The 12,129-nt window shown below is 38.0% G+C and overlaps 1 protein-coding gene across 4 annotated transcripts in view; it reads left to right on the top strand.

Annotated features, from left to right (window-relative positions):
• The first annotated feature begins 705 nt into the window (after positions 1-705).
• Positions 706-12,129, top strand: part of dennd3a (DENN/MADD domain containing 3a) — a 43,000-nt gene continuing 31,576 nt past the window's right edge. For 3 of the 4 annotated variants that reach the window (XM_079591098.1, XM_079591097.1, XM_079591096.1), the window contains exons 1-4: positions 706-951; positions 3,576-3,715; positions 5,067-5,334; positions 5,412-5,527. In XM_079591098.1, the coding sequence (XP_079447224.1) occupies positions 3,629-3,715; positions 5,067-5,334; positions 5,412-5,527 (471 nt within the window). In that variant the 5' untranslated portion in view covers positions 706-951; positions 3,576-3,628. The remainder of the gene's footprint in view (positions 952-3,575; positions 3,716-5,066; positions 5,335-5,411; positions 5,528-12,129) is intronic. The other variant, XM_079591099.1, reaches the window with a different exon arrangement.

Genomic DNA, 12,129 nt, shown 5'->3' with positions numbered 1-12,129 from the left:
ACCTTTTCACAATATTCTAATTTTGAATTTGGGGTTTTCATAAACTGTAAGCCATAATCATCACAATTATAACAAAGGCTTGAAATATCTCACTTTGCATGTAATGAGTCTATATAATATATTAGTTTCACCTTTTAAGTTAACTTTTGCACAATATTCTAAGTTTTCCAGTGTTCACCTAGACAATACCCGATATTAATATTATATATAGTGTACATATTTTAAAATAGACATAGCAATATTGTATTCCCATAGTCATATACCATAGTGCTGTAAGAATATCAAAAGAAGGAGTAAAGATAGACACAAGATGGCGCTTTAGCTTTACAATTAAGTGAATACGTGGTGAGTCAAGAGTTTATACAAATAAAATGTTTTACTTACTATCTTCATTCATCTTAGTCCAATTAAAAGTCATAATTTAGATGTACTTTATAATGTTTGCGAGGTATTGCGGGTATTGCGGAAAGGATTTGGAACTTAAATCCAACAAATGTTTTTTTTCTGCTCGTATGTATATTAATATTTACGAGGTAAGATGACGTTCGTCTTGTAGTCCCACCTGATTGGCCGAAAAGGCGGGCGCTCAGTCAGTTGGCGAATTAGCGAATCCTGTTTTGATGACGGCATACCTTATGAATATTAATTAGGTTACATGAATGGACGCTTTCAACGGTTACCAAGCAACGCTAGAATTACCTGATTAATATTCATGAGCTGATCCTTTCCAATAGTGTTGTTTGGTCATTCGGATCAGAGTTCTTCTAGCCGCGGGCTTTACATCTTTCAGAAAGAGTTTGACGGGTCAGGCCGAAACTTTATCCCGCCTTAAGTTCATAATGAGGCGTGTTCTGTAGCAGATTATGAACTACATCCACACTTTCGCTTTATTCTTTCACGACCATTGATTGACACACTTTCTGACTTGAAGTCGCAGCGGACACACTGAAGGTTTGTTTACTATTAATCTCTTCATTGAATTCGTAGTGAATATTGTGTTGCTCCTGCTGCGTTACTTTGATCATGTAACTTTGATTACATACATGCATCACACATGCAACATTTATTGTAACACAATAACAGATTAAAGTTCGGTGTTTTTTTCTTCGGTTTCGCTCGTGAACGCGCATGTCACAGAAAGCGAGAGCAGATGTGAAGTAGTGCATGAAATCTCACAGATTCAACAAAACCAGCTGCTACTAGTAGGAACAGAATATTTAGATTAATTTATGATTTTTTGCATTATAATTTTTTTACTGTGTTTTTTTAGTTGGGTGTATATCCAATATCAGTTTTAAGATATTAGGTTAAATATATAGTACATATACATACATACATACATATACAGTACATACATACCGGTACATATATACATACACACAGTTGTATATAAGCTGTTCATATACAGTAGCCTATATGATTTCTGAAGGGTCATGTGACACTGGAATAAATTACATTTGACTAAATATTCACTTAGAAAACAGCTTCTTTAAATTGTACTAATATTTGACAATAGTACTTTGTTTTTACTGTATTTTTCATAAAACAAATACAGCCTAGGTGAGAAGAAGAGACTTCTTTTGGAAACATTTAAAAAGTAAATTGGTAGCACTTTATAATAAGGTTTTATTTGTAACATGAACTAACCATGTTACTGTATTTGTTAATAACATTAGTTAATTAAAACACTATTTTCCACGTTAGTTCACAGAGCATTAACTAATGTTAACAAATAAAACTTTTGATTTTGATAAATGTTGAAATGAACATTAACAAAGATTAATAAATGCTGTAAAAGTGCAGTTCATCATTAGTTAATTTAAATTACGTACAATTACTTTAAAATATACTTACTAATTACTTAAAAACTTTTGACCGTTAGTGTATATACTATGCGTGTCATGCATTTTTAATTCATAAAAAGGGGGTCATATATAGTAGATAAATTCTAGCAGTGTTTTTGAGTAGTTTTCGATGAAGTTTAGCTGCACAGAAGGAGGTACTGTATGTGTTCAGGAATGACAAAGCTCACTTTTCTCGCTTTTTCCCAACTGGTCTGACGTCTCTGTCAAGCTTCACTCCAGCGGTGTATGAATGCTGTCTCTGTCACTGTGTGACTCAGGGATCATGAAGACCGGGTCTGTGTTGCATCAGAGTGACTGAAGCATCTATTGTGTATTTATTTACATTTACAGTCGACGTACAGTAGATGCTTCGGTCTCTCTGAGTCGACAGAGGTGTATAGCAAATGCCAAAGTTTCATATTCAGTTCTAGTCTTAGTTTTGAACTTGATCCAGATTGTGATTAGAAGCAGATGTTGACACTGGGAGCGATCCATTGCATGTAGTTAGTTATTCAGATGGAAAAACAGCAGGGCATGCGAGGACAACCAGACTATTTAAATATGCTTCAAGAAGACAAAACATGTGTAAATTCATAAGTCGACAGCATTGCTGAGTATTTCCTCCTTAAAACTGCAGTGAACCAAAGACAGTCTCAAAAACACGGTTCGCTGGTGTTTCTGACGTCACACACTACCTTGTAACCAATCAGAACAACGTGTGATCGTCAACCAGTGGATCTCTGAGTGAGTGAGTGGAGGCGGGGCTCATTTGCATATTCATAGAACCGCGTATACTAAATGAGGCGAGGGTGTCGAGTTACATTCAAGCTATTTTAAAGCAAGACAATTTTTTTAAAAGTAAAAAAACGTTAATTTTGGTGATCAAAGATGAGTTTTAAGGGAGACAATTATTGGGTGGACTTTAAACTAAATGAAAATTAGAAATGTTGCCTTGGCAAAAAAATAAACTGAAATTAGTTTAGGTTGAATCACTAAAATTACTAACTGGTAACTGGAAATCAATAAAAACTATAACTGAACTAAAACTAAAACTGAAATAAAAATGTATTTAACTTAAATATTACTATTCATTAATAAACTAAAATTAAAATGAGAACTTAAAATATAAAAATTAAAGCTAATTAGAAATATTAATAAAATCTATAAAAGTATATAAATAATACTAACATAACACTGGGACTTGATGATATTGATGATATTCGAATGGAAAAACAGCAGGGCATGCGAGGACAACCAGACTATATGTTATCTAATTAAAGTTTTAATGTTAAAACATTCTCTTATTACCATCCAGTGGAGAAAATCTAGTTAAATATCATGTTTCACTCTTAAATATGGAGATCAAATTATTTTTTATTATTTTGTTTTAGCAGAGAATGTCCGATTTTACTTCTAAAATGTGTGAACGATCACAAATAAATCAGTGATAACATGCAAATCACTCTCTTCATCCATTAACTCAGATAAGGCTCAGATGTTTTGAATTTGTAAAACATCAGTCATGTGCTGACATTATTATACGTCTTGCATAGTGATGATATGGCGGATCCTTAAATATAGTTGGTGGTTGGCTGCTCTTCCTGAGGTGGAAAAAATCCCCTACAAAGTCTCTGTGATATTTTAGTCTCTTCAGATCTCATCACTAAATATAAGCAATAGTAATCGAGATGCTTGCCTCAGTCAGTAATGCTAAAATGTCTGGTGTTGAAGTTGAAGGACGGCCATGGATCTGAAGACTGAAGAGTGAACGCAGACCCGGAGTGATGGCGGATCGAAGCCCGGCTGGTCTTCTGGAGGCGTGTGTGGTCGCCGGAGTGTCAAACGAACGTCTGAAGGAACTGTGCCTGGTGGTGAGACATCTAAAAATCCTCATATTCACATTTATTCTGTCTGTGCAGAATGTTGAGGAAAAAACAACAGAAATTGTATTCATAATTTATAATAATTATGATAACAAATTATGAAAAATGTTATATAATATGTATGTGTGTTGTGTGTGTATATATATAATCATTAAAGTCCATGCAAAATATTTCCAAATTCTATTTCCAAATTTGTCGTGCTTTCTATATATATATAATCTTGATGGAATAATACATAATAATACAAAAATACAAATAAAATGTGATATCATTGTAAACATGAATAATATGTATAATATATTTATATAGGCTAGTATATACATAATATTTTCTTTCTTTTTAAAATATGATTTTTTTTTAATATATACAGTGCTATGCATAAGTTTAGACACCCATGCTAAAGTTGACTAAAAAGAGGAATAAAAAATCATCTTTTGGAAATTGAACTTAATGCCTTAATTTAAAAAAATAGGAAAAATACAACCTTTAAGGACACCAATTTTCTTTGTGAATGAATAATGTATCGTAAATAAATAAATGTTCTTCCTTAAAACACAGGGTGCATAAGTCAGGACACCCCTATGTTAAATTCCCATAGAGGCAGGCAGATTTTTATTTTTAAAGGCCAGTTACTATATGGATCCAGGATACTCTGCATCCTGATAAAGTTCCCTTGGCCTTAGGGATTAAAATATCCCCACATCATCACATAGCCTTCACCATACCTAGAGATTGGCATGGTTTTATTTCAGTTAGCCTAACAGCTGGTTTGATTTGCATTGAGAGATGATCTTATGGAAAGTGCCCCATGCCGATCTCCAGTATGGTGAAGGGTGTGTGAGGATGTGCGGCTATTTTAATTCCAGAGGCCAAGGGAACTTTATCAGGATGCAGAGTATCCTGGATCCATATAGTAACTGGCCTATAAAAATCTGCCTGCCTCTATGGGAATTTAACATAGGGGTGTCCAAACTTATGCACCCTGTATTTTAAGGAAGAACATTTATTTATTTACGATACATTATTCATTCACAAAGAAAATTGGTGTCCTTAAAGGTTGGATTTTTCCTATTTTTTTAAATTAAGGCATTCATTTCAATTTCCAAAAGATGATTTTTTATTCCTCTTTTTAGTCAACTTTAGCATGGGTGTCTAAACTTATGCATAGCACTGTATATATTATTGATATATACTATCCTATAGAAATGATAGAACATTTATTATACATATTATTGATTTTAACAATGAAATCACATTTGATTTTTAACGTATTATTCCATTTAATTGTGTATTTTTCTACATGCCGATTGTTCACAGTGTTGCTGTTGTGTGTGTGCAGGGTAAAGATCTGCTGGTGGAGGCGGAGGTGCTGCAGGTTCACGCTCCACCGTTTGTGACGAAGGACAGTTCCAGTAACGGTGTTCATCAGGATCACGGTCTGGCCTTCAGCAGAGCCCAGCGGAGACGCTCGTTTAAGAAGCGCGACCGACCCGTTTCAACCACCAGCGAATCCGGGAAACCCAACGAATCAGCGCTCGGCGTCTCCGACGACCTCAGCGTGCCGCAGAACATCGACCTCATAGCCCTGCAGCAGCTCTGCTTCCCAGGTAACCTCGCTAACGCCTCCGCGTGCGGTTCTGTGTCTGATGGTGATGCTAACACAGTCTGGTTTGTCATTGGTCAGGTGGTTTGAGGATAACCAATGAGTGCGGAGAAGACTCCTATCATTTCCTGGTGTTCACGGATGTGTTCGGGACCCAGACACATGGGGTCGTGGCTCAGTACTGCAAACCTATTCAGGTGAGGTATCATGAACATACTCTTATGTACAGCTAGCATATCAAATCTGTCTAAATATAGTTCATAAACAAACATCCAAGAGGTTTCAATTCTTCAAAGATATTCTGAACTTCATATGAAGGTCTGATATTGACTGTGAGCCTGCAAAACAAAGTTTTTTTAAATGTTTTTGAAAGAAGTCTCTTTTGCTTAACAAAGCTGTATTTTTTATTATTATCAAAAAGTACAGTAAAAACACAATTTAAAATATAGCTGCAAGCAGCGATTACGGGCCCAAGCCGGTGGCACCGCCACCCTGGTGCCTTTAGTTACACTAAAGGCACCGGGGTGGCGGTGCCCCCGGCTTGGGCCCTCCATCGCTGCTTGCAGCTATATTTATTTATATATATATATATATATATATATAAAGCCGCCACCCCGTTGCCTTTCGGGTTTCTGTGCACGACGGGCAATAACGTAACCCGCTTTGACTGTCGAGAGGGCAATATAGCCCTATGTATCACTCGATTTTATTTAACCAAATGTTTTTTTAACAAAATATGTTATTTATCTGATTCATCCAACCCTATACTGCACTCTTTTACTAATACTATATTATATTTCATCGTTTTCATGTCTTGCCCTCAAACATATCTGTTTAATCTGCTTATTTTTAAGTTACACATAATACATTGATTGAAAAAGAAACTCAAACTTTTTGTTTATGGTAATATTATTTGATACAGAAATAAATAAGTGAGACTGTGGGAGTGAGGGGAGGGTAATGACAGCCAAAGGGAGACAGAGACAGATAAGTTTTGAAACTAAAAAAATGACATCCTAACTTTGATAATGTTTAAATATACATAAAAATGCAGCATATAATTAATTGAAATTAGTGTACTTTAAAACACTTGTTTAAAATAAAAAACACATTTATACATAGCGTGCGTTTTCATACAACCCATAATAGCCGACTTCCTGTTGGGCTGGCGTAAAACTTAGAGCACGAAAGTTGTTCGGCCCGATGAGATCTATATGTGTACCGAGTTTCATACTAATTCATGCAATATTCAGTTTGATATATGGACCAAGTTTTCGGACCCCGTTAAAGGGGGCGCTGTTGAGCCCCCCTGCCACGCCCGGGTACCAGCTTCAGCCCGGCCCTGATGGCCGCAGGTTCTGACCTGTGTGCAAAGTTTCAAGAGTTTTCGAGCACGTTAAGGGCCCCAAAAGTGCCCGAGATTTTGCACACAGCAGAGAAAGGGTTAAAATAAAGCCCCCCCCCCCTCACACACACAGACACTGAGAGAGACTGGCAAAATTCCCATCAAATCACATTCAAACCAACATATCTGACTTCCTGTTGGTCGGAGCTAATGACTGTAAATTAGAAAGTTGTCCGGCTCGGGGAGATAAATATAAATACCGATTTTTGTTACTGTAGGTAAAACTAATACCCCATTTTTGACTAAAGGTGGCGCTACTGAGCCCCTTACCACGCCCGTTTCTGAAACTTTGCACAAGTGTACTAGGCAATAAATTTAAAGTGTCTGTCGAGTTTCATGCAATTTCAAGCATGTTAAGAGTCTCAAAAACTTTAAAAAAGAATATTAAAGTTTGATGCGTTGCCATGGCAACAGTATTTAAGATATCAATAATCCTTTCACAGGTCTACATCTGCCGTGTGTTTACATTATACACATAAAGTTTGAAGCAAATCGGGTAAAAATAAGAGGGTGATTTTAAAGCATTTTGAAAGTGACACACTTCCTGCTGCCAGTTGGTGGCGCTATAACTTTGACTCACAATAGTCACATCCATGTGATCGCCCTCTTACAGCGAACACACTGCTGAAGTTTCATCAAGATCAATTAATGTATGAGGATGTTATAACACACTTCCTGTTTCCAATATTCGCCATAAATTTGTTTCCTCGCCACGGCCAAACCGTTCGAGATATCAAAAATCCCCTGGCAATTTTTCATCCTCCATGTCTTGACTTCATGCACACCGAGTTTCGTGGCGATTGGTTGAATTTTCTAGGAGGAGTATTTTAAATTCCATTGCATGTGTTTTTTAAACTACGCCAAATAGCCGACTTCCTGTTGGGCTGGGGTAAAAAGTCAGAGCATGAAGGATATATGAACCGATGAGATCTATAAGTGTACCGAGTTTCATATTATTCCATGCAAGCGTGTTTGATTTATGGACCAAGTTTTCGGACCCCGTTCCAGGGGGCGCTGTCGAGCCCCCCTGCCACGCCCGGGTACCAGCTTCAGTCCGGCTCTAATGGCCACGGGTTCTGACCCGTGTGCAAAGTTTCAAGAGTTTTCGAGCACGTTAAGAGACCCAAAAGTGCCCGAATAGTCGTAAGAAAAATAATAATAAATATAGCTGCAAGCAGCGATTACGGGCCCAAGCCGGTGGCACCGCCACCCTGGTGCCTTTAGTTACACTAAAGGCACCGGGCTGGCGCTGCCACCGGCTTGGGCCCTCCATCGCTGCTTGCAGCTATATTTATTTATATATATATATATATATATATATATATATATATATATAAAAAAAGCCGCCACCCCGTTGCCTTTCGGGTTCCTGTGCACGACGGGCAATAACGTAACCCCGCTTTGACTGTCGAGAAGAAGTCTGCTTTAGAGCTTGCATCAGTGTGAGTCTTTCTGCTCCCCTCCAAACACACACAGAAAAGGGGGGGGCTGTCTGTGTGTGTGCCCTCCCTCCCTCCCTACCTCCCCACACACACACACACACACACACACACACAGAGAATGGCAGGTGGAACTCTGTCAGAGAGAGACAAAACCACATTCAAACCAAAATATCTGACTTCCTGTTGGTCGGAGCTAATGACTGTAAATGAGAAAGTTGTCCGGATCGATAAGCACAATATACAGACCGAGTTTTGTGACTGTAGGTAAAAATAACCCCCCCACTTTAGTCAAAAGTATCTTGAAAGTAACACACTTCCTGCTGCCAGTTGGTGGCGCTATAACTTTGACTCACAATAGTCACATCCATGTGATCGGCCTCTTACAACAAACACACTGCTGAAGTTTCATCAAGATCAATAAATGTATGAAGACGTTATAACACATTGTGTTTTTCTTTTCTCGCCATAACTTCGTTTCCTCGCCACGGCCAAACCGTTCGAGATATCAAAAATCCGTCCGCAATTTAGCGTCCTCAATGTCTTGACTTCATGCTGACCGAGTTTGGTGGCGATAGGATAATTTTTCTTGGACGAGTATATCAAATTCCAGGGGCATGCATTTTCATACAGCCCATAATAGCCGACTTCCTGTTGGACTGGCGTAAAACTTAGAGCACGAAAGTTGTTCGGCCCGATTAAATCTATATGTGTACCGAGTTTCATATTATTACATGCAAACGTGTTTGATATATGGACCAAGTTTTTCGGACCACGTTCAAGGGGGCGCTGTTGAGCTCCCCTGCCACGCCCGGGTACCAGCTTCAGCCCGGCCCTGATGGCCGCAGGTTCTGACCTGTGTGCAAAGTTTCAAGAGTTTTCGAGCACGTTAAGGGCCCCAAAAGTGCCCGAGAATTCCCACACAGCAGAGAAAGGGTTAAAATAAAGCCCCCCCTCCTCTCTCACACACACAGACACTAGCCGCGTTTCCATTACCCTTCAAATTGCGCAAATTGAAATTGCGAATTGAAAATACGCTCAATGGAAACACGTCAATTTCGCAAAAACTCTCGTTTATCGCAAAAAAGTTTTTACGCTCGCATGAGGAGGTTTTTCAGCCAATTCGAAAAAGGAGTATTTCGCAAAACTGCAATGGAAACAGTTTTTGCGCATTTACAGTCACCTGACTTAGAAGACGCGGTGTGTTTGGGGTCCGTGTACGCAAATAATAATAATTATCATCATTATAACATTTACTAGGCTACATATTTAGATGACGCTTTTATCCAAAAAAGGAACAAAGCAATTCGTCAAATGTCATTCATAATACGGGTTAGACAATAATAATACAGAGCTGAGATTATCACAAATAAACACAATATTTTGACGCATATCTAAGGGTAGGCTATGTGTGGAGTGTGGAGCGCGCACTACATGGCACGGAGGCGCGGGCGTGAACACTTGCATTTTCCTATTAACAGTGAAACAACTTAATATAGCCTACTCTATAATTTCTGGTCATACAGAAAATAATAATACATTATTTGTAACTACTTTTATTTGTGTAAACAATAACAAGAAAATGTTGTGCTTTTGTAAAATAAAATAAAACAATCAGGCGCGTTTTCATGGTCTCCCTGAACTGGAGCGCGAGAACTGAAACAAAATATAGCCTATGTAGCCTAGCTAAAGCTTGAAATGACCACTTTAAAACGAACAAATTCGAATCGAAAGCTATACATTTTGTTCTGATTAAGTAATCCGTATGAAAGGTGCATTTCTCTCTAAAAGCGCATCTGCTTAACAACGGAGATGGAGATGTTTTTAGCCGAGTTAGAAAACAAAGGTTTAATAATATTAATGGCTCTTCAGCACTGCGGGAAAATGTCAATTCCAGGTTCTAATTTGGCCTTAGAAAACCAGTAAAATCAACATGTTTTCCATATTAATTTGTGAATATTTTGCATGTTTAATAAAGGGGAAAAAAGTCATTAAACAAACATCTGAAAATTCGTCGATATTTACTTTTTTGCGCAGCAGTTGGTGTAGCCAGTTCAAATTAAAATTGTGGTGTTCAACTTTGCGTTTTAAAAAGACAACCGTTCATTTTTCGTTTTTCAATTACGGGTTTAAAAAGGAAAAAACGAATGGACACAAAAGCAGCCTACATGGATCGTTTGGAATAGGAGACAGAGTTCTTTATTAAATTCATAAAATAAACAATAATTAACCTATAGGAATACTGGATTCTAAACTTCAAAGAAATGCCACAATCAAAACCTCAGAGCAGAAATGAGGAGAAACACCCAGAAACTCCTTATATTTCGTTTGGAATATAAGGGTCTTTCCCTGCCATTAATGCTTGGATAACACGTACGTCTCCTTCCATTAATAATAATAATGTCTAATGCGGTGGCTGTGAAAATATAAACCAACGTCCGCTGCCGTGATTTTTGGAATGACTTATCGCGAGAGAAAAAAGGACGTTTTAGTCGCATAACATCGGTTAATGGAAACGCCGTCATTTCGCAATAGTTTTTTATCGATATTTAGATAATAGCGCAAAACATTTGCGCAAATCTGTAATGGAAACGCGGCTACTGAGAGAGACTGGCAAAATTCCCATCAAATCACATTCAAACCAAAATATCTGACTTCCTGTTGGTCGGAGCTAATGACTGTAAATTAGAAAGTTGTCCGGCTCGGGGAGATAAATATAAATACCGATTTTTGTTACTGTAGGTAAAACTAATACCCCATTTTTGACTAAAGGTGGCGCTACTGAGCCCCTTACCACGCCCGTTTCTGAAACTTTGCACAAGTGTACTAGGCAATAAATGTAAAGTGTCTGTCGAGTTTCATGCAATTTCAAGCATGCTAAGAGTCTCAAAAACTTTAAAAAAGAATATTAAAGTTTGCTGCGTTGCCATGGCAACAGTATTTAAGATATCAATAATCCTTTCACAGGTCTACATCTGCCGTGTGTTTACATTATACACATAAAGTTTAAAGCAAATCGGGTAAAAATAAGAGGGTGATTTTAAAGCATTTTGAAAGTGACACACTTCCTGCTGCCAGTTGGTGGCGCTATAACTTTGACTCACAATAGTCACATCCATGTGATCGGCCTCTTACAGCGAACACACTGCTGAAGTTTCATCCAGATCAATTGATGTATGAGGATGTTATAACACACTTCCTGTTTCCAATATTCGCCATAAATTCGTTTCCTCGCCACGGCCAAACCGTTCGAGATATCAAAAATCCCCTGGCAATTTTTCATCCTCCATGTCTTGACTTCATGCACACCGAGTTTCGTGGTGATTGGTTGAATTTTCTAGGAGGAGTATTTTAAATTCCATTGCATGTGTTTTTTAAACTACGCCAAATAGCCGACTTCCTGTTGGGCTGGGGTAAAAAGTCAGAGCACGAAGGATATATGAACCGATGAGATCTATAAGTGTACCGAGTTTCATATTATTACACGCAAGCGTGTTTGATTTATGGACCAAGTTTTCGGACCGCGTTCCAGGGGGCGCTGTCGAGCCCCCCTGCCACGCCCGGGTACCAGCTTCAGTCCGGCTCTAATGGCCGCGGGTTCTGACATTTGTGCAAAGTTTCAAGAGTTTTTGAGCACGTTAAGAGACCCAAAAGTGCCCGAATAGTCGTAAGAAAAATAATAATAATAATAATAATAATAATAATAATAATAATAATAATAATCCGAAGGAAAACAATAGGGCCTTCGCCTTTTCAAGGCTTGGGCCCTAATAATAATCCGGAGAAAAACAATAGGGCCTTCGCCTTTTCAAGGCTTGGGCCCTAATTACAATTTAAAATATTTGTTTTCTATGTTAATATATTGGAAAATGTAATTTATTCCTGTGATCAGCATCATTACTCCAGTCTTCAGTGTCACACGATCCTTCAGAAATCAGTATAATATGATTTGATG

Source organism: Phoxinus phoxinus (assembly GCF_949152265.1).
Source record: "Phoxinus phoxinus genome assembly, chromosome: 19".
Classification (NCBI taxonomy): Eukaryota; Metazoa; Chordata; class Actinopteri; order Cypriniformes; family Leuciscidae; genus Phoxinus; species Phoxinus phoxinus.
The sequence above is the reverse complement of the archived record's forward strand: the minus strand, read 5'-3'. Positions and strand labels throughout refer to the sequence as shown.